The sequence below is a fragment of the Lissotriton helveticus genome, chromosome 2_1, assembly GCF_964261635.1.
Source record: "Lissotriton helveticus chromosome 2_1, aLisHel1.1, whole genome shotgun sequence".
NCBI classification, from domain to species: Eukaryota; Metazoa; Chordata; class Amphibia; order Caudata; family Salamandridae; genus Lissotriton; species Lissotriton helveticus.
The window spans coordinates 1,794,270,262-1,794,296,743 of record NC_136059.1 but is presented as its reverse complement, the minus strand read 5'-3'; the positions used below and the strand labels follow the sequence as shown (position 1 = coordinate 1,794,296,743).

The 26,482-nt window shown below is 41.7% G+C and overlaps 1 protein-coding gene across 6 annotated transcripts in view; it reads right to left on the bottom strand.

The window, feature by feature from the left end:
- Positions 1-26,482, bottom strand: part of ANK2 (ankyrin 2) — a 1,987,506-nt gene that overhangs the window by 242,007 nt on the left and 1,719,017 nt on the right. For all 6 annotated transcript variants that reach the window (XM_078676735.1, XM_078676733.1, XM_078676736.1 and 3 more), the window contains 2 exons: positions 24,452-24,577; positions 19,576-19,698 (listed from right to left, as the gene is read on the bottom strand). In XM_078676735.1, coding sequence (XP_078532861.1) covers positions 19,576-19,698; positions 24,452-24,577 — 249 coding nt within the window. The remainder of the gene's footprint in view (positions 1-19,575; positions 19,699-24,451; positions 24,578-26,482) is intronic.

The following is a 26,482-nucleotide window of genomic DNA, read 5'->3' as shown; positions in this document are numbered from 1 at the left end:
TATTGCCAGCTATCGCTGGATCATATCGCAGAGATAGCGCGTTATTATCAACGGCTATCTCCAAAGCTATATAAAATCCAGCGATAGCGGCAAAATGTGCGAGTATCGCTGGGAAACTAGTGATAATCGCACAGTGATAGGCAAATCCTTGTAGATAGGGCAGGGTGGTCTCATCCTAATAATCCACCACCCATAGGCTATAATGGCTTAGTAAGATTCAGAGCAGGCGTAATGAAACCTGCGATCATCACTACACAGGTTAGCGAACAGATTGATAATTGGAGAAATGTCTGTTAGCAACATTTTCCATGTTATTTCTGTCAGTTACGCCCACTTTGTATATCATTAACGATGCAAAGCTGGGCATTGAGGAAACGGGCGCCGAGGCATAGAAACACGCGCTAGCATGTCCTTGCTGATAGTGCGATAAAATTATCGCCGCTTTTCGCCCAAAAACGGACGCTAAAGCAGCGATAATTTTATTGCGGGTCCTTGACAATATGCCCCCAGGTTCTCTACCACAATAGAGAGGCCTGGGGAGTGTTGCTACAGATACAACACACAGCAGGTTGGCCTATAACATATTTCTAGAATTGTATTTCCATCATCTAGGAACTAATTATCACTCCAATGTAACTCATACCCGAAGCTGGATACTCATTGTCAAAGACATGACTGTAAACCAGTCACTGGACATAGGACCTTTAAGTATGTGACGGGTACAGTCACAATGCTGTTAAATCAGTCATAAACAATAAATGAACAGATATGTTTAAGCTGGAAAGCTAGCTAATGCTGCTTACATAATTCAGAAACTGGCAGATGCATCAAACTGAACGGCATAGGCAAATAAAACGTTCTTACCAATGTTGACATTTTCATTGCTGCTTTACTGAAAGGGGACCATTTCCCACAGAGAGCCTCATAATACTCTGGTTTAATTTGGCACAAAAATTGCTCCTCCTTTCCAATTTTGCTGAGAGCAGGCAGTTGTTGATTGTTCCCTATACTCACTACAGCACAAGCCTGCTCAGCCACAGGCAACTCACGCTTGAGATTTTCTCACCTCCCAATGTCAGACACAACCACTGCCAATCACCAAGCTCATATCCATTTCACCTATCATGGCTTAAAGTCTCAATGACAATGAAGTGCCAGCCTTCCAATAACTTTTTGGAGGAAAGAGCTACAGGCATGAGCACCACTCGTCAAATGCATATCAATGATTGTGGCAAACGGTTGTATGACATTCGAATATCTATCTATCTGTTTACTTGTCCACTCCTAAAAATACATTTTTCACCCATTACCTTAACCACCCCTACACATAAACCCTAAATATGCCCTTACCACCCGATGACCCTATCCATCCCTGAACTCTAAAAATACCCTTGCCACCCTATACCCCTACCCACCCCTAAATCCTAAACATACGCAACACGCTATATCCCCACCCAACCCTAAACCCTAAGAAATCCCTTGCTACCCTATGCCCTTACCTACCCAGAACCCTAAAATAACCTTACTACCCTACATCCCCATAACCCTAAAAGACCCCTACAACCCTATACCTTTACCCACCCCTAAACCCTAAAAATACCCTTTCCATCCAATGTCCCTACCCACCCCACAACCCTATAAGGAAAATGCTACTTACCAGTATGCATCTGTTCTTGGCATGTAGAGCTGCAGAGTCCTACACTTAGCAATAGATCGCCACCTGGTGTTGGGCTCGGATGATTGCAGGTTGTTGTCTTCTTGGAAGAAGTCTTTGTAGTCACAAGATAGATGACTCCTCCCTTGGACAATACTGCGCATGGTCATCGACTCCATCCTCAGATAGTTTTTCGCCATGATGGGAAATGATGGAGTTAGTAGAAGTAAAGAGAAAGGATGTCCATGCGTGTGGATCTAAGTAAGATGAGTACTGGAACGGATACAAGTCCCGGGGAGGCGGGAGGCCGTGTAGGACTCTGCAGCTCTACATGCCAAGAACAGATGCATACTGGTAAGTAGCATTTTCCGTTCGAGGCATATGAGCTGCAGATCCTACACTTAGCAATGATTGTGCAGCAGTGTCTCCCCTAGCGGTGGTCGCTTGTATCCGTTGCAGCATACTGAAAAAGTGTTTTAAGGACAGCTTGGCCCACTGCAGCTTGCTGCTTGGCTTGCACATCAACACAATAGTGTTTAGTGAAGGTGTGTATTGTAGACCATGTTGCTGCCTTGCATATATCCTCTAGTGGTATGTTTCCTAAGAAAGCCATAGAGGCTCCTAGTTTGCGAGTGGAGTGCGCTCTAGGAGGAACTGTTAGTGTACGTTTAGCTTTTTGATAGAATATTTGAATACACTTTACAATCCATCTGGCAATTCCTCCTTTAGAGATGGGATTGCCTTTGTGTGGGGGAGAGAAAGATACAAATAGTTGTTTTGTCTTTCTGAAGGATTTAGTTCTGTCTGTGTAGTATAGTAGAGCTCTTCTAACATCTACGGTGTGTAAAGCCCTTTCTGCAACAGAGTCCGGTTTTTGAAAAAACACTGATAACTCTACTGATTGGTTAAGGTGAAAAGGAGTAATCACTTTTGGTAAGAATTTAGGATTTGGTCTAAGAACCACTTTGTTAGGATGTATTTGAAAAAATGGTTCTTCTATTGTGAATGCTTGTATTTCACTAACTCTTTTGAGAGAGGTGATGGCAATAAGGAAGGCAGTTTTCCATGTTAGGAATTGCAGTTCACACTTATGTAAAGGCTCAAAAGGGGGACCCATGAGTCTTGTAAGGACCACATTTAGGTTCCATACTGGAGCAGGTGGTAACCTAGGTGGGATTATTCGTTTTAATTCTTCCATAAATGCTTTTATTGCAGGTACTCTAAAGAGAGATAGATGCTGTCTATTTTGTAAATATGCTGCAATTGCTGCTAGATGCAGGCGTATGGAAGAATAAGCAAAATTGGACCTTTGTAGGTGTAGTAGATAGCAGATAATATTTTGGATGGAAACATCCAGTGGATCAATGTGATTGTTGTTACAGTATATCGCAAATCTTTTCCACTTAGCAGCATAACATGCTCTGGTAGTGGGTCTTCTAGCTTCTTTAATTATATTCATACAGTCTGGTGGTAAGTTTAAGTAACCAAACTCTAGGACTTCAGGAGCCAGATCGCCAAATTCAGTTGGCTTGGTTCTGGGTGCCTTATTTCTCCATGGTTCTGTGTTAACAGGGATGGCGTGAGCTGTAATTTCTGATGTGGAACCAGTGAGAGATCTAGTAGCGTGGTGAACCACGGCTGACGTGCTCATGTGGGGGCCACTAGTATTAGTTTGAGAGACTGTTGTCTGAGCTTGCGTACTACTAGTGGAATGAGTGGGAGAGGCGGACAAGCATACGCAAATCTGCCTGACCAGTTCATCCATATTGCATTCCCCTCCGACCGTGGGTGTGGAAACCTGGCGGCGAAGGTTGGGCATTTTGTTTTTGTGGGTGGCAAACAGGTCTATCTGTGGATGCCCCCACATTTGAGAGAATGGTTGGCGAACTTGTGGGTGCAACTCCCATTGGTGAATCTGTTGTGACTGACGACTCAACAGATCTGCTATCTGGGTGTGAATTCCTGGAAGGTGTTCTACTGTGAGGTGTATGTTTTGAGGGATGGCCCATCTCCAAATGTTCTGTGCAAGCTGGGACAGTTGCAGAGAGTGTGTGCCCCCTGTTTTTGTATATAATACATGGCTGTCATATTGGCCGTCCGGACTAGGACAGCTTTGTTCTGTATTTGTACTTGAAAAGTTTTGAGTGCCAGGAAAATTGCTAGCAACTCCAAATGGTTGATGTGGAACTGTTTCTGTTGATTGTTCCACTGACCTTGTGTGGTATAATGCAAGAGATGGGCTCCCCATCCTGTGAGGGATGCGTCTGTTGTGAGCACTATCTGTGGAACAGGATATAGGAACGGCCGTCCCTTTGTTAAGTTTTTGGTGTTCCACCATTGCAGAGAGCGATATGTACGGCTGTCTACCAACACCAGGTCTGTGAGCTGACCTTGAGCCTGATTCCACTGCTGTGCCAGACATTCCTGTAGTGGGCGCATTTGCAGTCTTGCATGAGGAACTATAAAGATGCAAGACGCTATCATGCCTATTAGTTTCATGAACACTCTGGCTTGGAGAGAGTGCTGGCATTGAAAAAGGGAGACTAAGGTCTGAATGCTTTGAATCCTGGCTTGACTGGGTTACGCTAGAGCTGTAGATGTGTCTATGGTAGCTCCTAGATATTGATGAACGTGCGAAGACTCTAGGTGCGACTTGGTGTAGTTTATCGTAAACCCTAAGTCGTGCAGTGTTTGAATTGTTTGTTTTGTGTGTTGTACACACTGTTTGAACGATCTTGCTTTTATGAGCCAGTCGTCTCGGTAAGGGAAGACATGTATTTGTTGTCTTCTGAGATGTGCTGCTACTACTGCTAAGCACTTTGTAAAGACTCGTGGTGCTGTTGTGACCCCGAATGGAAGGACTTTGAACGGGTAGTGTTGTCCTTGTATGACAAACCTTAGATACTTCCTGTGTGCAGGATGAATAGGAACGTGAAAATAGGCGTCCTTTAGGTCTAGTGTGGACAGAAAGTCTCCCTGTTGTAGTAATGGGAGTACTTGTTGTAAAGTGATCATGTGAAAATGATCCGATTGTATGTAGTGGTTGAGGGGCCTGAGGTCGAGAATTGGTCTCAGTGTCCGTCCTTTTTGGGAATTAGGAAGTACAGGGAGTAAACTCCTGTTCATTGTTCTTCTAAAGCAACTACTTGAATAGCATCTTTTTGTAGAAGTGCTAGAACTTCCTGTGGTAGCAGAGTTATGTGTTCTGCGGACATTGGACGTTGCCTGGGTGGTATGTTTGGGGGAGTTGCTGTGAGTTCCAGGCAGTAGCCATGTTGGATCATTTGTCTTACCCACCTGTCTGTTGTGATGGAGTTCCAGACAGGTAGGAACTGTGAAAGTCTGACCCCCACAGGAGTGGAACGCTGTAGGGGAGGCAGATGGAAGTCACTGTTCTTCCCTTATTGTTGTTGCCTCTGTATCCTCCTCTAAAGTAGCCTTTGTTAGAGGAGGTTTGTGTGTTTGTCTTAAAAGATTACGTGGTCTCTGTGTCGGTTTGCTTTGAGCCTCCTCTATAGAAGGAGCGGCAAAAATAACTTCTATTGTGGTTGGATTGTAATGCACCCATAGACTTAGCTGTGTCTGTGTCTTTCTTCATCTTCTCTAGTGTGTTATCTACCTCCGGCCCGAACAACTGGTTCTGGTTAAAGGGCTGGTTTAGGATGGTAGTCTGTACCTCTGGTTTAAAGCCTGAAATGCGTAACCATGCATGACGTCTTAGAATCACACTAGTATTGACTGCTCTGGATGCTGTGTCAGCTACATCTAGTGCACATTTAATTGAGGCATTAGATATTAGTTTACCTTCTTGTAAGAGCTCTGCTGCTTGATCTTTGTATTGATCTGGGAGATGTTGCATTAACTTTTCTAGTTGGTCATAGTAAGCCCTGTCATAGCGTGAAAGTAAGGCTTGTGTGTTCGCTATGCGCCATATTTTTGTTGCTTGTGCAGCAATCCTTTTCCCTGACGCATCATTAATTTTTGATTCCTTGTCAGGCGGGGGCGTATCACCAGAAGTTTGGGAGTTGGCTCTTTTACGTGCGTTTGACACTACCAATGAGTCTAGTGGCAGATGTCCCTTGATATAGACCGGATCAGCTGGTGCTGGTCTATACTTTTTTTCTATTCTGGGATTTAGCACCCTACATCTTACTGGATCTTTAAAAATGTACGGGGCATGTTTAATGACTCCTTTGATCATGGGTAATATTTGAGTAGACCTTTGTGACTGCTCAAATGTGTCTAGTAAGAAATCCTCCTCAATGGCATCAGAGTGCATTGATACTCCGTGGTAAAGGGCAGCTCTGTTTAATAAATGATTAAACCCAATACTATCTTCTGGAGGGAAAGGTTTTGTTGGGTAGTACTGAGGATCAGGGATGTCTGGAGCATTGTGTGGTGTAAAACCATATGCCTCGTCCTCCTTGGGATATTGGGGGTTGACATCCTCATCTAAAGGAGAAGTGTGGCTCACTGGTTAGAGGAGGCAGACCTGGAAGCCGAGGTCAGCCCGGGACCAGGGTTCAATTCCCGGCTCGGCGGGGTCTTGAGTCCTAAAATGTCCATGGACTCGACAATTCTCGCTCCGGTGCCTACTCGATTCACAGGTTCACACTCTGCGACTCTGGGCAATAGCTTGCTTAATCTCCACAACGGCCCCTCGCGGCGGGATGCCTGGCTTTCACCTTGCGGATACCCTGCCGGGGTTATCTCACAGGGGAATACCAGGACGGGTTCCCTAAGCAAGCGCTTAGAAACCGCTTGGTGATTTGCGCTATATAAATTCCTGTACATTTACAGTTATGTTATTCCCCACCACCTAAATCATACTCCTCGTCAGTGTGGTATGATGATGCAGGAGATTGAACAGGAGAAGTTACAGGTTCAATGTAAGGATGGATAGGTGAGGAAGAAGGTGAAGGAGAGGAAGGGTGCATTGGAGAGGTTGCACAATCCTTCTTTTTGGCAGGAACCACAGGTAGAAGTGGTGTGTCTGCTGGTCTTTTTTTGTAAGGAATTGCTTCGACATGTCCAGTTTTTGGATTAATATATACTTTTTTCTGTTTAGGATCTGGTCTAAACAGTTCTTCTTGTTGTATAATCTTCTTCGGCGTCGATTTTTTGGTGCCGATAGAGGTTCTTTAGTGTTTTTTGCCTTAGGAGGAGTGATTGAGTCCTGTGGCAATTCTTTGGGTGCCGAAGGTGGTTTAGGCTTGGTAGGCTTGTCAGAGGGTTTAGGCGTGTCTGTATCATGCCTTGGAGTCTTTGACACCGACTTTGGTGATTTTGGCGTGGAGACAGGTTTTATTGGGCCTGTGGCGCCGGAATCTGGCTTCCCTTCTTTATTTTTGGAACCGGAGGGTTTCGGAGTCGAAGCTTTCGGGTCCGGTACGGTTCTCGGCTTTGGCACCGATGTGTCTTTTGGTTCTGGTTCTCAAAAAAAGAGAGTTTCCCAAGGACCAGAAAGGACTGGGTCAATAGGTAATATCAAAGAAAAGATTCCTTTCTGGGTAGTTATTTCACAAGGTGACCATGAGGCCTATCCATGTCAATTAGCTGTATTAAACATTTGCAATTGGCGAATACAGGAAGTCAAAATTTAGTCTCCACACTAGGTTGATTATACTTTTTGCTCAAAGTTTATTTCATAAAAATTCATATTTAGGAATTCATTTTAAATACACATTATAATTTTACACTGTGGTACTCTGGTACAAGTATATATCTAATAGCTAACAATTCCGTGTTACGGTTCTCTATCACAAAGTCACCACTTATTAGTATGCATTCAAAGATTAAAATTCAACGATACAGTAAATTCATAAAAAAACATTTTTTTCACAGTTTAAAATAGTCCAAAAGTCGACGCGTTTCGGTGCGTTTGTTATACTTGGTGCACCTTCATCAGGACAGAATAAGTTAAAAACAGGTATACTTCTTCTCTCTGAAAAAATGAATAGAATGCATATAGTTAGTGCGGAATTCCTAATTTGAGTTTATCCTAGTGGTGGGCTTTATACTTCAAGATTACATCAAGTTGTTCTTACTTTAAATTAAAGAAAAGGCGTCCTTCAAGTGGTTTCTGGGACGTTTTGGTCTTAGTTTATCTGGTAGCACGTTCGTCATCAATTAACGGCCGTCAGTGATCTAGAATCATAATTTACTTTTTTGTAACTTTTGCCATTTTTTATACTTTCAAGTCTAGAGCTAGTTTCAGTATGCTGTACTGCACTTACTTATATAGGTTGTTAGTAGCATATAGTCAATGATGCATAGTAGATGATGTCATCTCCCAGTTGCGTTTTTTTGAATATGCGCTCCTCAATGTAGTCACGTGACGATACTCTTAAATGGGAGAAATATAATATATTTGTGGTGCTGAAACATGTTTAGGGGATATTAGTTTCCAACATGCCATATTTATACATACCAATCATGTGGGTCTTGTCAGGTTTCAAGGCTTTAGCTCATTGTATTGGTAATCCTGACGTTTCTTTGATTGATTGTTACTAATCTTGCTTGCCTGGGACCAACCTCGCTCCTTTTATGATTTTGAGAGCTGTGTGTGGGGCATAACAAGAGTGAGGCATAGATGTTATTTTAGCTTGGGCGATTCTGCAGTGTTTAATGTCACTGTCAGTTCTAAGAAATAGACACAGGCCATTCTGGCCCGACAGTTTACTTCAAAAATTATATAAATTCATTTTAGCCCTTTAACATAAGGAACATAAAAGAGTGTCCGTTTATACTCCTAATTTCCCATTTTAACTACGAGGTCGCTCCCTAGCCCTTTAACATAAGGAACATCAAAGATTGTCCGCTTACACTCCTAATACCCCATTTAAACTACGAGGTCGCTCCTCTGCCTGTCGGAGATATTAAGATAACCCTGCCTCGACTCCGCTTTGTAGAGCAAGTTGTTTAGCGCGTTCTCACCTGTATTATGGCTGGTGATTCCCTCGTGTGGCTGGCTTCCGCTTCACTGGAACTGACAACCACACGAGGGCTGCTGGGTACTATTTATACCTCTGCTAATTGATTTATTGCACTGCTGACGGCACTAATTAAGCATTAAGTGTTTGCATATCGCCATTAGTGTAGTTTTTTGCTGATTTTCTCGTCTCAGTGCGCCGGAAATACTAACTGTGTCCCGGAAGTGCTGTATATTCACGGGGAACGGCGGCCATGACTGTAGTTTGTTGTCAATGCGCAAAAACTACAAAAATAAAAGGGGCCAGTATTCGTTAGAGCCAAGTATATGTTAATAAAAAAGGCCTTTGGACATTCCTTATATATGCTATATATGTGCGTCAGTGCGTCTTGCAGTCATCTGCGCACTACGCTGTACATACTTTTCTTTAGTCAGTGCCGGATTCTAGGGATGATTATAAGATCTCCGTAGTTATTCTTCGTTATGCTTAAAGCTACCACCGCATGTGGTGCTCTCCCTAATTTGCCGGGGTGTGCTATGCACAGTCTGTAGTGCAAGCATTACTATGCGCGCCAACTTGAAGTTATTTTTATAAATAGACAAGGGATTGTTTTGCGCGTCAGGTTGCTCGCGGAGATCAAAAAAACTTTCCTGTGGTGTCGCTGTCCTATTTACTTAGATACAGAAAATTAGACGGGGCAATTGCCATACATTCTGGTATTAACCATCATTCATTTCAATGCACATGTTGAGACAAATATGATCAGCAACCATCATAATATGTGCGATGCATTCTGATGAAGTCCTTTGTTTATTTCTGTACAGTAGATATAAGTCTGACAAAAAGGGCATACATCCCATGCGTCATTGCTGTCAATACAGATGTTATACGGTGTTGATCACTATTTTACATGACTAATACGTCTAAATCTAACAAACAGGGCGTACATTCCTTACATCATTCCTGCCACTGCAGATGTTATACAATTTTAGTCCCTATTACTCAAGGAAAAAATCTCATCAAGAAAATACATTTAATGGGCAATTTCACAATGCTATACAATTAATTCATTGTTCACTCTATGTGCAGTTAAGAAAGGCTCCTATGTTCACCATTTTACCTTTCTACTCTGGATATTCTTTGCTATTGTTGAATCGCTAGCAGCATCTATTTATCATGGACTATCTGATTATTTTATCCCACTCTTCACGGTTGTTGAGCCCTTGATAATAAGATTTAGATTTTGACATATAGAACTGTTCTCTCAGTTTGCGCTTTTTATTGGCATCTCCCCCTCTCACAGAGACCTTGATTTTTTCAAGGATGAACCATTTTAGGTCTTCTATTTTGTGGTTCTCTGTGGTCCAATGTTCGACTAGAGGAGCATTTTGTCTCTGGAGCCTTATTGCTGACCGATGTTCTGTCAGCCTCAAGCGTATTTCTCTTCCTGTTTCTCCTATGTAACATTTGTTACAGGGGCAGAGGATTAGGTATACCACATTGGAGGTCCGGCAATTCACGTGCTCGTTCATCCAATGGGTAATACCGTTCACTTCTACTTTGTCAGTTTTAATGATGCCTTTACAATGTGTACAAGACCCACATGGCAAATTGCCCCTGATAGGAGCATCATTAAGGATGTTTCTCTGACCATTCCTTTTGGGTTCTTTGTACGTATGCACTAACTTGTTTCTAATAGTTCTGTTTCGTCGAAAGGCATAAGTGGGTTTTGCTAACGGTGTAACTCCTGTTTTATTTAGTATTCCCCAATTCCTGTTTATCAAGTTCTTTACTTTGTTTCTAAAACTATTATAATCGGATACCATAATTATATTATCCTTGTGTTGGTTAGTTTTCTCAGTTGGCTCAAATAGGCTTTCTCGATTATAATACTTAGCTCGCTTGTAGGCTTGTTTAATTAAGCGTTTGGGGTAGCCTCGCAGTGTCAGTTTTTCTTTTAAAGTCTGTGCATGTTTCTCATAACTATTTCTGTCACTGCAGTTACGTCTAATTCGTAAGAACTGACTAAAAGGTATTCCATCTTTTTGGCATTTTGGGTGATAACTAGTGTGGTGCAACAGGGTGTTTCTATCCGTAGGTTTAACAAATAATTCCACGTTTAATACTTGATCTTTCTCGTAAATCTTGATGTCCAAAAAATCCACAGCAGATTGGCTTTTGTTAAAAGTGAATTTTAAGTTTGGATCACCACAGTTTATCCATTCAAGAAAATGGTCGAGATCCTCTTCGGTGCCATCCCATATGAAGAAAATGTCGTCTATAAATCTAGACCATCTCTTGACATTTTCAAAATATGGACAAATTTCATTATATACATGCTTTGCCTCAAATCTCCCTACATAAAGGCAAGCGAGACTAGGAGCACAGGTGGCTCCCATGCTGGTGCCCTTGATTTGACAATAATAGTCTCGCTTAAACAGAAAAATATTGTTCTTAAGGATAATCTCGATACATTCTAGGATGAAGGTGTTTTGGGCATTCAAGTCGCCCAAGTCATTTCTCAATATCTCATCCATCATTTTAACTGTGTCCTCCTGGGGGATATTAGTATACAATGCTTCAATATCCATGCATACTAACCATTGGGTCTCTTTATTAAATCTTAGCCCTTCTACCCTGGAGATCATGTGGGTTGTATCTTTTATGTAGGACGGCAATTTTGCCACTAATGGCTGAATGAAATGGTCCACATATTTACTGAGGGGCTCAGTTAAAGACTCCATACCCGATACTATTGGCCGCATGGGCGGGTCTTCCAAGTTTTTGTGAACTTTGGGTAGTCCATACATTGCTGGGACTTTTGGATTTTCATTTATAAGGAAGCGATATTCCTCCTCACATATTACATTGTCCTCTTTGGCAAAGTCTACCACTGTCTTAACCTTTTTCTTCAAATTTTCCCATTCTCTAACGTTACTGGGTCTATAATGCATTTCGTTGTTCAGGAGTTTATACATTCTAGTTTCATAGTCTTCCGTGCCAAGGATGACTATGCTCCCTCCCTTGTCTCCAGATTTTATTGTGATATCATCACAGGATGACAGGGATTTTAATGCTTCCCTTTCTGATTTGGGTAGGTTATTCTGCGTCCACACTTGTGTATCCAATAATTTCTCTAAGCCCATGGTTACCACTTTTTCAAAAGTATCAACCTCTGGACCTACCATACTTGTGTTAGGTGGACACCTATATATATATGTGAGGAGGAATATCGCTTCCTTATAAATGAAAATCCAAAAGTCCCACCTAACACCTAACACAAGTATGGTAGGTCCAGAGGTTGATACTTTTGAAAAAGTGGTAACCATGGGCTTAGAGAAATTATTGGATACACAAGTGTGGACGCAGAATAACCTACCCAAATCAGAAAGGGAAGCATTAAAATCCCTGTCATCCTGTGATGATATCACAATAAAATCTGGAGACAAGGGAGGGAGCATAGTCATCCTTGGCACGGAAGACTATGAAACTAGAATGTATAAACTCCTGAACAACGAAATGCATTATAGACCCAGTAACGTTAGAGAATGGGAAAATTTGAAGAAAAAGGTTAAGACAGTGGTAGACTTTGCCAAAGAGGACAATGTAATATGTGAGGAGGAATATCGCTTCCTTATAAATGAAAATCCAAAAGTCCCAGCAATGTATGGACTACCCAAAGTTCACAAAAACTTGGAAGACCCGCCCATGCGGCCAATAGTATCGGGTATGGAGTCTTTAACTAAGCCCCTCAGTAAATATGTGGACCATTTCATTCAGCCATTAGTGGCAAAATTGCCGTCCTACATAAAAGATACAACCCACATGATCTCCAGGGTAGAAGGGCTAAGATTTAATAAAGAGACCCAATGGTTAGTATGCATGGATATTGAAGCATTGTATACTAATATCCCCCAGGAGGACACAGTTAAAATGATGGATGAGATATTGAGAAATGACTTGGGCGACTTGAATGCCCAAAACACCTTCATCCTAGAATGTATCGAGATTATCCTTAAGAACAATATTTTTCTGTTTAAGCAAGACTATTATTGTCAAATCAAGGGCACCAGCATGGGAGCCACCTGTGCTCCTAGTCTCGCTTGCCTTTATGTAGGGAGATTTGAGGCAAAGCATGTATATAATGAAATTTGTCCATATTTTGAAAATGTCAAGAGATGGTCTAGATTTATAGACGACATTTTCTTCATATGGGATGGCACCGAAGAGGATCTCGACCATTTTCTTGAATGGATAAACTGTGGTGATCCAAACTTAAAATTCACTTTTAACAAAAGCCAATCTGCTGTGGATTTTTTGGACATCAAGATTTACGAGAAAGATCAAGTATTAAACGTGGAATTATTTGTTAAACCTACGGATAGAAACACCCTGTTGCACCACACTAGTTATCACCCAAAATGCCAAAAAGATGGAATACCTTTTAGTCAATTCTTACGAATTAGACGTAACTGCAGTGACAGAAATAGTTATGAGAAACATGCACAGACTTTAAAAGAAAAACTGACACTGCGAGGCTACCCCAAACGCTTAATTAAACAAGCCAACAAGCGAGCTAAGTATTATAATCGAGAAAGCCTATTTGAGCCAACTGAGAAAACTAACCAACACAAGGATAATATAATTATGGTATCCGATTATAATAGTTTTAGCAACAAAGTAAAGAACTTGATAAACAGGAATTGGGGAATACTAAATAAAACAGGAGTTACACCGTTAGCAAAACCCACTTATGCCTTTCGACGAAACAGAACTATTAGAAACCAGTTAGTGCATACGTACAAAGAACCCAAAAGGAATGGTCAGAGAAACATCCTTAATGATGCTCCTATCAGGGGCAATTTGCCATGTGGGTCTTGTACACATTGTAAAGGCATCATTAAAACTGACAAAGTAGAAGTGAACGGTATTACCCATTGGATGAACGAGCACGTGAATTGCCGGACCTCCAATGTGGTATACCTAATCCTCTGCCCCTGTAACAAATGTTACATAGGAGAAACAGGAAGAGAAATACGCTTGAGGCTGACAGAACATCGGTCAGCAATAAGGCTCCAGAGACAAAATGCTCCTCTAGTCGAACATTGGACCACAGAGAACCACAAAATAGACGACCTAAAATGGTTCATCCTTGAAAAAATCAAGGTCTCTGTGAGAGGGGGAGATGCCAATAAAAAGCGCAAACTGAGAGAACAGTTCTATATGTCAAAATTTAAATCTTATTATCAAGGGCTCAACAACCGTGAAGAGTGGGATAAAATAATCAGATAGTCCATGATAAATAGATGCTGCTAGCGATTCAACAATAGCAAAGAATATCCAGAGTAGAAAGGTAAAATGGTGAACATAGGAGCCTTTCTTAACTGCACATAGAGTGAACAATGAATTAATTGTATAGCATTGTGAAATTGCCCATTAAATGTATTTTCTTGATGAGATTTTTTCCTTGAGTAATAGGGACTAAAATTGTATAACATCTGCAGTGGCAGGAATGATGTAAGGAATGTACGCCCTGTTTGTTAGATTCAGACGTATTAGTCATGTAAAATAGTGATCAACACCGTATAACATCTGTATTGACAGCAATGACGCATGGGATGTATGCCCTTTTTGTCAGACTTATATCTACTGTACAGAAATAAACAAAGGACTGCATCAGAATGCATCGCACATATTATGATGGTTGCTGATCATATTTGTCTCAACATGTGCATTGAAATGAATGAAGGTTAATACCAGAATGTATGGCAATTGCCCCGTCTAATTTTCTGTATCTAAGTAAATAGGACAGCGACACCACAGGAAAGTTTTTTTGATCTCCGCGAGCAACCTGACGCGCAAAACAATCCCTTGTCTATTTATAAAAATAACTTCAAGTTGGCGCGCATAGTAATGCTTGCACTACAGACTGTGCATAGCACACCCCGGCAAATTAGGGAGAGCACCACATGCGGTGGTAGCTTTAAGCATAACGAAGAATAACTACGGAGATCTTATAATCATCCCTAGAATCCGGCACTGACTAAAGAAAAGTATGTACAGCGTAGTGCGCAGATGACTGCAAGACGCACTGACGCACATATATAGCATATATAAGGAATGTCCAAAGGCCTTTTTTATTAACATATACTTGGCTCTAACGAATACTGGCCCCTTTTATTTTTGTAGTTTTTGCGCATTGACAACAAACTACAGTCATGGCCGCCGTTCCCCGTGAATATACAGCACTTCCGGGACACAGTTAGTATTTCCGGCGCACTGAGACGAGAAAATCAGCAAAAAACTACACTAATGGCGATATGCAAACACTTAATGCTTAATTAGTGCCGTCAGCAGTGCAATAAATCAATTAGCAGAGGTATAAATAGTACCCAGCAGCCCTCGTGTGGTTGTCAGTTCCAGTGAAGCGGAAGCCAGCCACACGAGGGAATCACCAGCCATAATACAGGTGAGAACGCGCTAAACAACTTGCTCTACAAAGCGGAGTCGAGGCAGGGTTATCTTAATATCTCCGACAGGCAGAGGAGCGACCTCGTAGTTTAAATGGGGTATTAGGAGTGTAAGCGGACAATCTTTGATGTTCCTTATGTTAAAGGGCTAGGGAGCGACCTCGTAGTTAAAATGGGAAATTAGGAGTATAAACGGACACTCTTTTATGTTCCTTATGTTAAAGGGCTAAAATGAATTTATATAATTTTTGAAGTAAACTGTCGGGCCAGAATGGCCTGTGTCTATTTCTTAGAACTGACAGTGACATTAAACACTGCAGAATCGCCCAAGCTAAAATAACATCTATGCCTCACTCTTGTTATGCCCCACACACAGCTCTCAAAATCATAAAAGGAGCGAGGTTGGTCCCAGGCAAGCAAGATTAGTGACAATCAATCAAAGAAACGTCAGGATTACCAATACAATGAGCTAAAGCCTTGAAACCTGACAAGACCCACATGATTGGTATGTATAAATATGGCATGTTGGAAACTAATAACCCCTAAACATGTTTCAGCACCACAAATATATTATATTTCTCCCATTTAAGAGTATCGTCACGTGACTACATTGAGGAGCGCATATTCAAAAAAACGCAACTGGGAGATGACATCATCTACTATGCATCATTGACTATATGCTACTAACAACCTATATAAGTAAGTGCAGTACAGCATACTGAAACTAGCTCTAGACTTGAAAGTATAAAAAATGGCAAAAGTTACAAAAAAGTAAATTATGATTCTAGATCACTGACGGCCGTTAATTGATGACGAACGTGCTACCAGATAAACTAAGACCAAAACGTCCCAGAAACCACTTGAAGGACGCCTTTTCTTTAATTTAAAGTAAGAACAACTTGATGTAATCTTGAAGTATAAAGCCCACCACTAGGATAAACTCAAATTAGGAATTCCGCACTAACTATATGCATTCTATTCATTTTTTCAGAGAGAAGAAGTATACCTGTTTTTAACTTATTCTGTCCTGATGAAGGTGCACCAAGTATAACAAACGCACCGAAACGCGTCGACTTTTGGACTATTTTAAACTGTGAAAAAAATGTTTTTTTATGAATTTACTGTATCGTTGAATTTTAATCTTTGAATGCATACTAATAAGTGGTGACTTTGTGATAGAGAACCGTAACACGGAATTGTTAGCTATTAGATATATACTTGTACCAGAGTACCACAGTGTAAAATTATAATGTGTATTTAAAATGAATTCCTAAATATGAATTTTTATGAAATAAACTTTGAGCAAAAAGTATAATCAACCTAGTGTGGAGACTAAATTTTGACTTCCTGTATTCGCCAATTGCAAATGTTTAATACAGCTAATTGACATGGATAGGCCTCATGGTCACCTTGTGAAATAACTACCCAGAAAGGAATCTTTTCTTTGATATTATCTTTTGGTTCTGGTGCTGAAGGGTCTTTGTCTTTGGGCACCGAAGGGCGTATTGGCTTCGGTGTTGAAGATTCCTTCGGTGTCGAAGGATATTTCGGTGCCAATGGAGGAGGTGGAATTGGCACGTTGTTTTTTCTGTGCCGAGGCACCGGAAGGCGTAGTCTTTTTCCTCGGAGCCGAGCCCAAAGGCAGGGCGTTGGAGGGTAAATCTCGGTCTCGACTGGGCCCCATGGGCGGAGTGCCGACCGCTGCCTTTGTCTTGGGTAGTGTATGTTGTGCGGGGGCAGTGGTACTCACGGGTTGTCAAGATGGAATCGAGTCGTCCGAGTCCACTGCCCCCGATATGATCTGGAGATCAGGCGAGTCTTCCTTGGCGACGAGTGGAGCCTCGTCCTCGGAGATATCTTCGATTGGATCTTCGTCCTCGGAGACGTCTTCTTCGACGATCTCCTCCTCAAAGATGGCCTCTGGTGCTGGCGCTGATCTCCACATTTCGTGTCGACGGGTCCTCCGATCCCGAATGGTCTTCTTCGATCGGAAGGAGGCACAGGCTGTGCAGGTCGACTCGTCGTGTTCTGGCGAGAGACAGAGGTTGCAGACCTCGTGATGGTCGCTATGAGGGAATTTTGCTCGACATACCGGGCATCTTTTGAATGGAGTTCTGTCTATGAGGCGTAGGCCGTACGGCGCCGATAGGCCCAACGGCCCGCGTCGACGCACCGGAATGTAGCTGGTGATGTCGAAAAGTCTATTCGATGTCGAAAGAAGTTTATCTAAAGTTTCTCGCTTCGAAAATGCAGAAAAAGTCTTTTCTTGCCGGAGCGAAAAACTTTCATCCGAACCCAGTGGCGGAAAAAAACAATCTGAGGATGGAGTCGATGACCATGCGCAGTATTGTCCAAGGGAGGAGTCACCTATCTCGTGACTACAAAGACTTCTTCGAAGAAGACAACAACCTGCAATCATCCGAGCCCAACACCAGGTGGCGAACTATTGCTAAGTGTAGGATCTGCAGCTCATATGCCTCGAACAATAATTTACTACCCTATACCCTTAACTACCACTACATCTTAAAATACCCCTACCCCCCAATACTCTTATTCACCCCTACACCTTAAAACAGCCCTTATCACCCTATTCTCTCTCTGTCTCTCTCTGTCCCTGTCTCTCTCTCTCTCTCTCTCTCTCTCTCTCTCTATATATATATATATATATATATATTCACTGGAAAAAGGTTACAGGGACGTTATATTTAGGCTCAGATTAACTCATACAAAACCTTTGAAATTCAGCGTTATCTGAGCTAACTATTGCATACGCCCCGCAAGGCACTGCTAATGACCGCTCATATTATATCACTCATGACATGGTCAGTGACATCACTTACGACATCACCGATGACATCAGCCACAGAACCACTCACACCCCCATACAACCATTCGTAGGCCCACTCACACACCCACACAACCACTTCTAGGGACATGTGGGCCACATATATGTAGCTATTTTGCAATCGCAAACAGGCTGATTCGCAGAATTGGATAGTTTGTGCATGCAAAAAAGGATTTCCCATGTATCAAACCCTATTTTGTGATTCGCTTACCTGTTACCGAATTGCAAAATGGGTTTGTGATTCGGTATTTGAAATACCAAATCACAGCAGTATGTATGAATGTTTTGTTACCATAAATGCGGTCGCAAAACATTTGCATTTTACCACCAACTTCAAGTAGGTGGTAACCAATTCGCAACTGAGAAGGGCTGCCCAAGGGACCCCTTCCCCTTTGGGAATGGTGGGAAAACGTTTTTAAGAGCAGGCAGTGGTCCCGCGGACCACTGCTTGCTCTTAAAATGTTCTTTTTTTTCTTTTTAAATGCAACCCATTTACCTCTAAGTAAATGGGCTGCTTTTTAAAAAAAAAAATTATTGCTTTATTGAAAAGCAATCACGGACATAGTGGTCTGCAGGCCACCATCACTGTGATTTTAGCAACTCCTAGGGGGTCGCAAATTGCGATCTACCTCAATAATATTAATGAGGTAGGTCGATTTGCGACCAGCCAGGAATCACTAAATGTAATAGTGATCACCTAATTGCGATTCACAGAAAATCGCAATTAGGTGCTCGCTATTACAATTGTTGATATATGTGGCCCATGGTGAATTTCTAATTTTTTTTTTACAATTCTATTGCCTAACTATAATGTACCTGTAACCTTTGCTTTTTTCAGTGAATTTTTAAGTAATAACTACCCGGCATATTTTGCAGAGGGAGAGGGGCATGTGGCCCCCTTCGCTGGTCTGGTTTTGGACCCCGATCCCCTAGGGCCTAGCCAACAAAAGACGGGTGCCCTGGTGCCCACCCAGGGCACCAACCATCTCCTCGTTGTGGACTGCATGGAACTCAAAGGCCCCAGCTGGATCCCCACATCCAGAGTGAGCCAGCATTGCTTCCGCCTAGAGGAAGCAGCTAAAAATGCTGCTCTCCGGGGAAGGGAGCAATATTCAGATATTTTCCTGCTCGGATTACTGTGACGTAATTTGTGAGGTCATAAGCGGGGCATAAGTTATAGTTAGTTGAGGTAACTATAACTGCAGAATTTCTCTGGTTTTGTAGGAGTGAAATCTGACTCTAATTATAATGTCCCTGTAACCTTTATTTTTTAGAGAATTTCTAACGTCTTTAAAAATTCTATTTCCTAACTATAATGTACCTGTAACCTTTGTTTTTTAATCCAACTCCCTCCGTGTGAAGACCATGTGTGGTGGGGAGTGGCCACCCCCCCCAAAGGCGGGCAGCCCAGAAGGGGCATATACAGGAAATTTCTACGTTTTTTAAATTCTATTTGCTAACTATAACGTCCCAGTAACCTTTTTTTTTCAGTGAATATATACATACACACACTTTTACTTACCTGAAATATGTTCACCATGCGTGGTAAAGGCATATACGTGGTAAAGATTTGTGTTGTAAAGACTGTTGTGGTAAGGGCACTGCGTAGTTACAATTGGATTGTAAAGGATGTTTTCCATGGCAAACATCAAACGTTGGCCTGCATGCTCTTACCTTGGTTAAGAGTGGCAGTGTGATGTTTAAGTTGCAGATGGCTTGATGCAGGAGGCCTCTTGTAGATTTTGGCTCCTTCATGAACGATAGTCGACCACAAGGCTCCTGAGTGGTATCCCGTACCTAGGGCAAAGAAATAAAAAACTTTAGGTAAGAGCAGAGTTATGTGGAAGATCAATGGAAAACCTTCTGAAAAGACTTACGGTCATCGGGCAGGTACTCTGTTACAAATGTGATGAACATCCCATCCGCCTTGTTACAAGTGCCAAACGCGGCCCCGCCCATTTTGCGGAAGTGCCGCACTGCCGCGAAATCGCGGCAAAGGGGTTAAATCAGGCCCTTAGTCTTGATTTATGAATATGCCTTTGATCAAGTAACGTTCATTGCAGCTTTGCATTTGCTTGCATCAGCAACACTGCATGTTGTAACAGCAAGAAACATTAAAGAGCTGGGCTTCATGAAAAGAAAGTCCAGACTCATCTGCATTAAAAAGGGCTTCTTTCAAATATTTACAATCAAAGTTCCTATATCTACAAGCAGACATATCGACATTAAAAAGGGCTTCTTTCAAATTATTGGAATAAAGAACAAGCTACTTACCTTGGATAGCTCTCTCTTTGGTGGAAACTCTATTGAATCTGCAGATTCTTCACCTTGTGAATATTTCCCCAGGCATCAGACTGGATCAAGAAACTCAAAAGCAGTACTCCTGTGCACGAATAGGAGGTGTTGTGTGGCTCCGTGCTGATGTTGGTCCACGGTGGAAGCGACAAGCAGAGGCCACATATATGTGCCACTCTGGCGCACTGACATCAGTTGCTTTCCAAAGCTTGTCCACAATCAGATGCAGGGCCCATCAGGAAATTGGAGTGACTTATGTGAACATCTCTATGTTGGGACCTTTCTAGATGGGAAAATAGTCCAATCCACAGAACTGTGAGGTGAGAGGATTGGAGAGGAACATGCAGTTAAATATAGTATCCACCAGAGAGAGCGTTACCAAAGGTCAGTAGCTTGTTCTTCTGATGGATATCTCGAACCGCTGATTCCTCACCTTATGAAGAGATACCAGAGCAGCACCTCCACTGGGTGCTGGTGTATGCCAAATAATCTTGCAAGACCCAACAGCCAAAAGCCCACGCTGATGGACCGGACTGTCAGGACAATAGTGCTTTGTGAATCTGTGTGCTGATGCCGACATGGCAGCCTGACAGATATCATAAAAGACCCTGCGTGCTCGCGCAGCAGAAGCACATCCTTGGCTCAAAAAGCCTTCAGGCAGTTGATTCTTAGCTAATGCAACACAGATTTTATGACAGAGGGCTATCCACCTAGAGATTGTTCTTTCCTGCACTGCCTTACCCTTCTTAATTTTTGAGAAGCCTATGAGCAGTTGATCGTCCACCTGATGCTTCCTGATATGATCACTGTAGAAGCAGAGGGCTCTCTTGGGATACAAACAATGTAGGATCTCTTCCTCATTTGAGGTGAGGCGGGGGAAGAAAGTCAGAAGAGTGATAGCCTGCCCAACATGGAAAGGTGTTACTACCTTCAGCAGGAATGCAGCTCAAGTTCCAGTACCAGCTTGTCTGGGAAGAACGTTGTATAAGGTGGCTGGACCAAAAGAACTTACAGCTCATTCATGAGATGAGATGATATCATTGGGACCAGAAAAAACCTTTTCAGGTTTAAGAGACATAGTAAACAACAGTGAATTTGCTCAAGTGGGGTGCAAATTAGGAAAGCGAGAACTGAATTCCCACTGTGGCACCACAAAGGACTTCAGTGAAAACATGTGCTGAAAATCTTTAAGAAATCTCCTAAAAATCTCATCAAATTTAAACGACAAAGGCTTGACCGGGACGAAGCCGATAAATAACCTTTAGCAGTGCTCAACAAAAGTCCTTGCTGGGCCAACAACAAAGCAAATAACTCTTTTACAAACTGTCTTGTAGCCTGTCTATATGTCAGTTGTCACCACAAGGGACACAAACGTGTCCCAGGACAACGTCTACACAGATTCTGTAGATAAATGCCTGGCCGCCAGAATGACATCAAGAAAGACGGGAGGAATATAATAAAAGAGTACTGTTTAGGCGGTGTGGTCTGGCGTTGGTGGTATTGAAAACCCCTAGGTTAACCACAAAAATGGTGAAACTGCTGAGATGCCTGGACCACCAAACTCTCAGGCATAGGGTGTTGTGTCCAAAAACCAGTATCGGCTGGTACAAGTAGTTAGCGATAAACTACCTGTCTATTAACTGGCGGGGCGCTGGGCGCAACACATGGCCTTGTCCCTACAAGGTTTAAACCTTGTCCTTTTGGGAGGTGACTTATGTCCTTTGCACACCATGTCTGAAGGTACAGAAAGAAAAGAAAGAACAGGCATTGGTGGTGTTTATACTTACGGAATGGAACAATCTTGTTGCAAAGCCACACAACACCACCAACTGGTGCGCAGGAGTATTGCTTTGGAGTTTCTGGATACAGTCTGATGCCTGCGGGAATATTCACAAGGTGAGGAATCAGCGGTTAGAAGTATCCATCAGAAGGATGGATATTTTCAATCCCTGTTGTCAGCTAACTTTTAATTCCCTGAATATATCTGGCGTGTGCACGATTTCTGTTGTTCAAATGGAGGACTGACAGGAACTTTGGGTTCAAATGCATGAAGCATGAGCATGACTTCAGAGTGCAAGAGACACTTTTTGATGGACTTATAATATACTGTCTATAGTTGGGAGTACTTTCCCATGCAGGCATGTAGTATAATTAATGTATTTTAATATTTGGCCATGGTAGTAGGCCTATCCGAGCAGCACACATCTGTGGATCATGCTCTGCTCCTTTCTGCCTTCCTGCAATTTTATTAAGGCATTTGCTACTGTTAACCTGGTTACTGTTGACAATCGTGCTACAAACCAAGTCCCCCAAAACGAATAAGTACTCAGAAACCCTTCTGCAATGATATCTATCATTAGTCATCCTAAAGAAAAAGACAAAGTGATGTGTATTGAGATGATATACGCAATTTGCACTATAAATAACTAATATGCAGAACTTAAGTTTAAAAAAGTAATCAGTAAAATGGCAAACTTGTCAAGGCGCAGTCTGATGGCAGATGGCACAATATGATTGCCTCTTATCCATTTACTCAATGAACCTCCATCAATAATACAGAAAGTCTTGGGCCCTGGAGAATGGATCCTGACTTCTCTTGTGGCCATACTACTCATACACTGTATGTGTGGTAGGCTGCCGTTAAAGCTACAACAAACAAGCATTGAGAGAGTACATGTGACTTGAGAGGACTGCAAGGTTAGTTCACCTAGTCCTGGATTTTGCTATATTCGAGGCACTGCAATTTCCAGCCTTGAAACTTGAGCATGACCCCACACAAGCTGAAACTGTCAGGCTCAGAAAATGATGGGAGGAAATGAGGACCTAGGCTTGACAGTAGCTGCTGTTGGATTGTGATCCATGCCCATCCCTGCCCATGTCAAAAGCCATAACCTTAACTTTTAGGGCCTTGCACTTCTAGGGTCTGCCTTTCCCTGACTCCTGGGTGCTAGCCTGCACCTGCTGTTATTGTGTAATTACAATATCCTATGGAGACGGCAACATCTCCTTTCAGCTATTTTCCCAGGTGTTTTATAGAAAACAACTGCTACGTTTGCATGCAAAAGCATTGACATAGATTCCCACAATGTGTTGCTCATGTGAGTTTGGCTTTTGACAGCAGTCATAATACAATATTTCTATTTTGTTCATGCGTGTATCTCTTTCACCAGATGACTGCTGTGGAACACATTGTCTGACAATATGTTTTCTCTACAGCTTACTTATTCTTGCCCAGCATTTCTCTTCTCCTTTGACATAGTAGGTCACTGTTGACTTCAAGCATTTTACATTCATAGTGCTTTAGGGAAGGTGTTTTTAATACTGATGCACTTATTTTCAAACTGTATGTTTGGTCATTCATGGTCAAATGCAGTGATTCATTTGTTAAAAGAATGAGTGCCGGGGGCCCAAAGTATGGCTCCGAAGCCGCGGATGGTGCTATTAAATGTCATGTGAAATGAATTACAAGGCTTTGTATTCTTGATCTAACCTCATGCCTCTTTTATACACCACCAGACACTCCCAGCCAATTTATCTTGCTCTTTCCCGTTTTCTTTTTATCCCTGCTTTCTTCGTTCATCATTGTTTTTCCATAATTCTTTCCCTCCTTTTTTCCCCCTTTTGTGTTTTTTTCTTTCTTGCTCTAGGTCAAAGTCTGATAAGGGAAAATAAGTGCTGATACCCAAAAAAGAGTGCCGGAGGTACACTGTTTAACCACTGGTTCTTATTAAGCACTGGTCAGGCATCCTCAATTGTGAAGCTCAAAATTTAAACTCTATCACCTGCACAGGTCAGACCATGTCCACCCACAAAGAGCAACTGTCATTTGATGAACCATTTCTACCCCTCGCCAACTCTGCTCACTTTAGCTCAGCTTTTCAAATAATTTTTTTTCAGGAAGAAAAGCCATGTCTAACATTACCCTTGTGAAGCAAATTAAGGAATATTTTTCTATTATTCAGCACTTAAAACAACTCTAGACAATATCAATGATTAAAACTCTTTACAAGATATCTGCCAGTATTGTTTGCAGTGCTATAGTCTGTTTTTCTTATGATACATGAAAAGATGGCTAAGATGTAAATTAATGGGAAGCAGAATCAAAAATGCTTTTGAAATTAGTCTTTTTTTGGAATGTACAGTGCTGTGAAACCTGGATGGACAGAGGTTGAACTATAAATAAAATCAATAAAATAAATGAATTCACACAGTTTGTAGCAGCTCAGTACTCCTGGAAAATAACAGCTGGGGTTACCTTAACAAACAGTGGAAGTCTGTTTTCTTTGAAGGCATAGAAGCTGAATATGTGGTGCTGCCCACTCTTCGTTAGCGGGACCAGATTGCCAAAGCAGTCTACATAGATGGGTTTTCCCTCTAATACCTGGGAAAATTGAAAGAAAACAATATTAGTTTGTTTACTTAAATATTTTCTCTCACTTGAAACAACCTTTTATCATTTATTATCATTTACGAACTGTCCTACCCAACAATGACTAGAATTTCACCCTTGATCTTAAACTTGCGCATGCAGCAATTCTGCCAGGGTAGCTTTATTTTAAAATTTCTAAGTGCAGACAATAATCATATTCTTCCACCAGTCCTGATCCTGCAAATTTGGATCGTCATTTACATTTTACAGTGACTGATGTGTGCGCAGTTCAATAAAAGTACACATAAATGTTCTGAATCAGGTTCTATCTAAGTAGACACTAGTTTATCACTTGCAAGTTTTTGTTTATGGCTATGTTCTCCTACAGTATTGGCAGTGATTGTGTCAAATGATCCTAATTTTACTGGATTCTTTTGGGGATTTGGTAATAAAACATTACATTTCGTTTTTTTCATTTTCACCTGAATGCATCAGACTGAATTTTAAAAGTTAGCTTCTAGCACAGTATCTCCTATTAGATATGTCGTTTTGGATAGCCTCTTTCTACAAATTGTGCCATCACTTTTCTTGGGCCACTTTTGGATAAGTTATTCCACTGAGCAATCAAATAATCTTTTGATTGGGTGGGCACGCTTTGTTTCTATTTTTTCTTTTCAATGTGCAGTTCAATGTATAAAATGAATGTGAGTTTCATGTGCATCATATGCAAATTGTAAATTTCATTTAATATCTTCTAACATTCATTTAGAAAAGTTATCCACATCATTGTTTGTCCATATAATGCAGTAACCGCTAGTCTCCATACATCAATTGATTCGGAGGTTTGCAAATATTGGTGATGTAGTAAATAAACACTATCTATTCAAAGCAGAAGCTGAAAATTACTAGTACCATCTTAATGATATCTCATGGGCTCAATGTCTGGCTATTGTAAAAAGAATACTTAGGGCATTATGTATAGTTTGGCAGCTGCTAGACAACCGCCACAAAGAAGGAAAATGCTACTTACCAGTATGCATCTGTTCTTGGCATGTAGAGCTGCAGATTACTACACTTTGCATTAGATCGCACACTGGTGTTGGGCTTGGATGATTGCATGTTGTTGTCTTCTTGGAAGAAGTCTTTGTAGTCACGAGATAGGGGACTCCTCCCTTGGACAATAGTGCACATGGGCATCGGCTGCATCCTTAGATTGTTTTTCGCCATGATGGGAAATGATGGAGATAGTAGAAGTAAAGAAAAAGATGTCCAATGCTGTGCATCTAAGTAAGATAGAAACTGGAACAGATACAGGTCCCGGGGAGGCGGGAGGGCGTGTAGTAATCTGCAGCTCTACATGCCAAGAACAGATGCATACTGGTAAGTAGCATTTCCGTTCGAGATATATGAGCTGCAAATACTACACTTTGCATCGATTGTGCAGCAGTATCTCCCCTAGCGGTGGTCACCTGTATCTGTTGCAGTAGTTTGAAAGAGAGTTTTAAGGACAGCTTGGCCTACTGCAGCTTGCTGCTTGGCTTGCATATCAACACTGTAGTGTTTAGTGAAAGTGTGTGTTGTAGACCATGTCGCTGCTTTGCATATGTCTTCTAAGGGGAAGTTCTCTAAGAAAGCCATAGAGGCTCCTAGTTTGCGTGTGGAGTGCGTTCTAGGAGGAACTGTTAATGTACGTTTTGCTTTCTGATAGCATATTTGTATACATTTTACAATCTACCTTGCAATTCCACCTTTAGAGATGGGATTGCCTTTATGAGGTGGGGAGAAAGATACAAACAATTGTTTTGTTTTCTGAAAGGATTTAGTCCTATCTATATAATAGAGAAGATCTCTTTTAACATCTAGTGTGTGTAGAGCTCTTTCTGCTACAGAGTCAGGGTTTTGGAAAAACACAGGTAA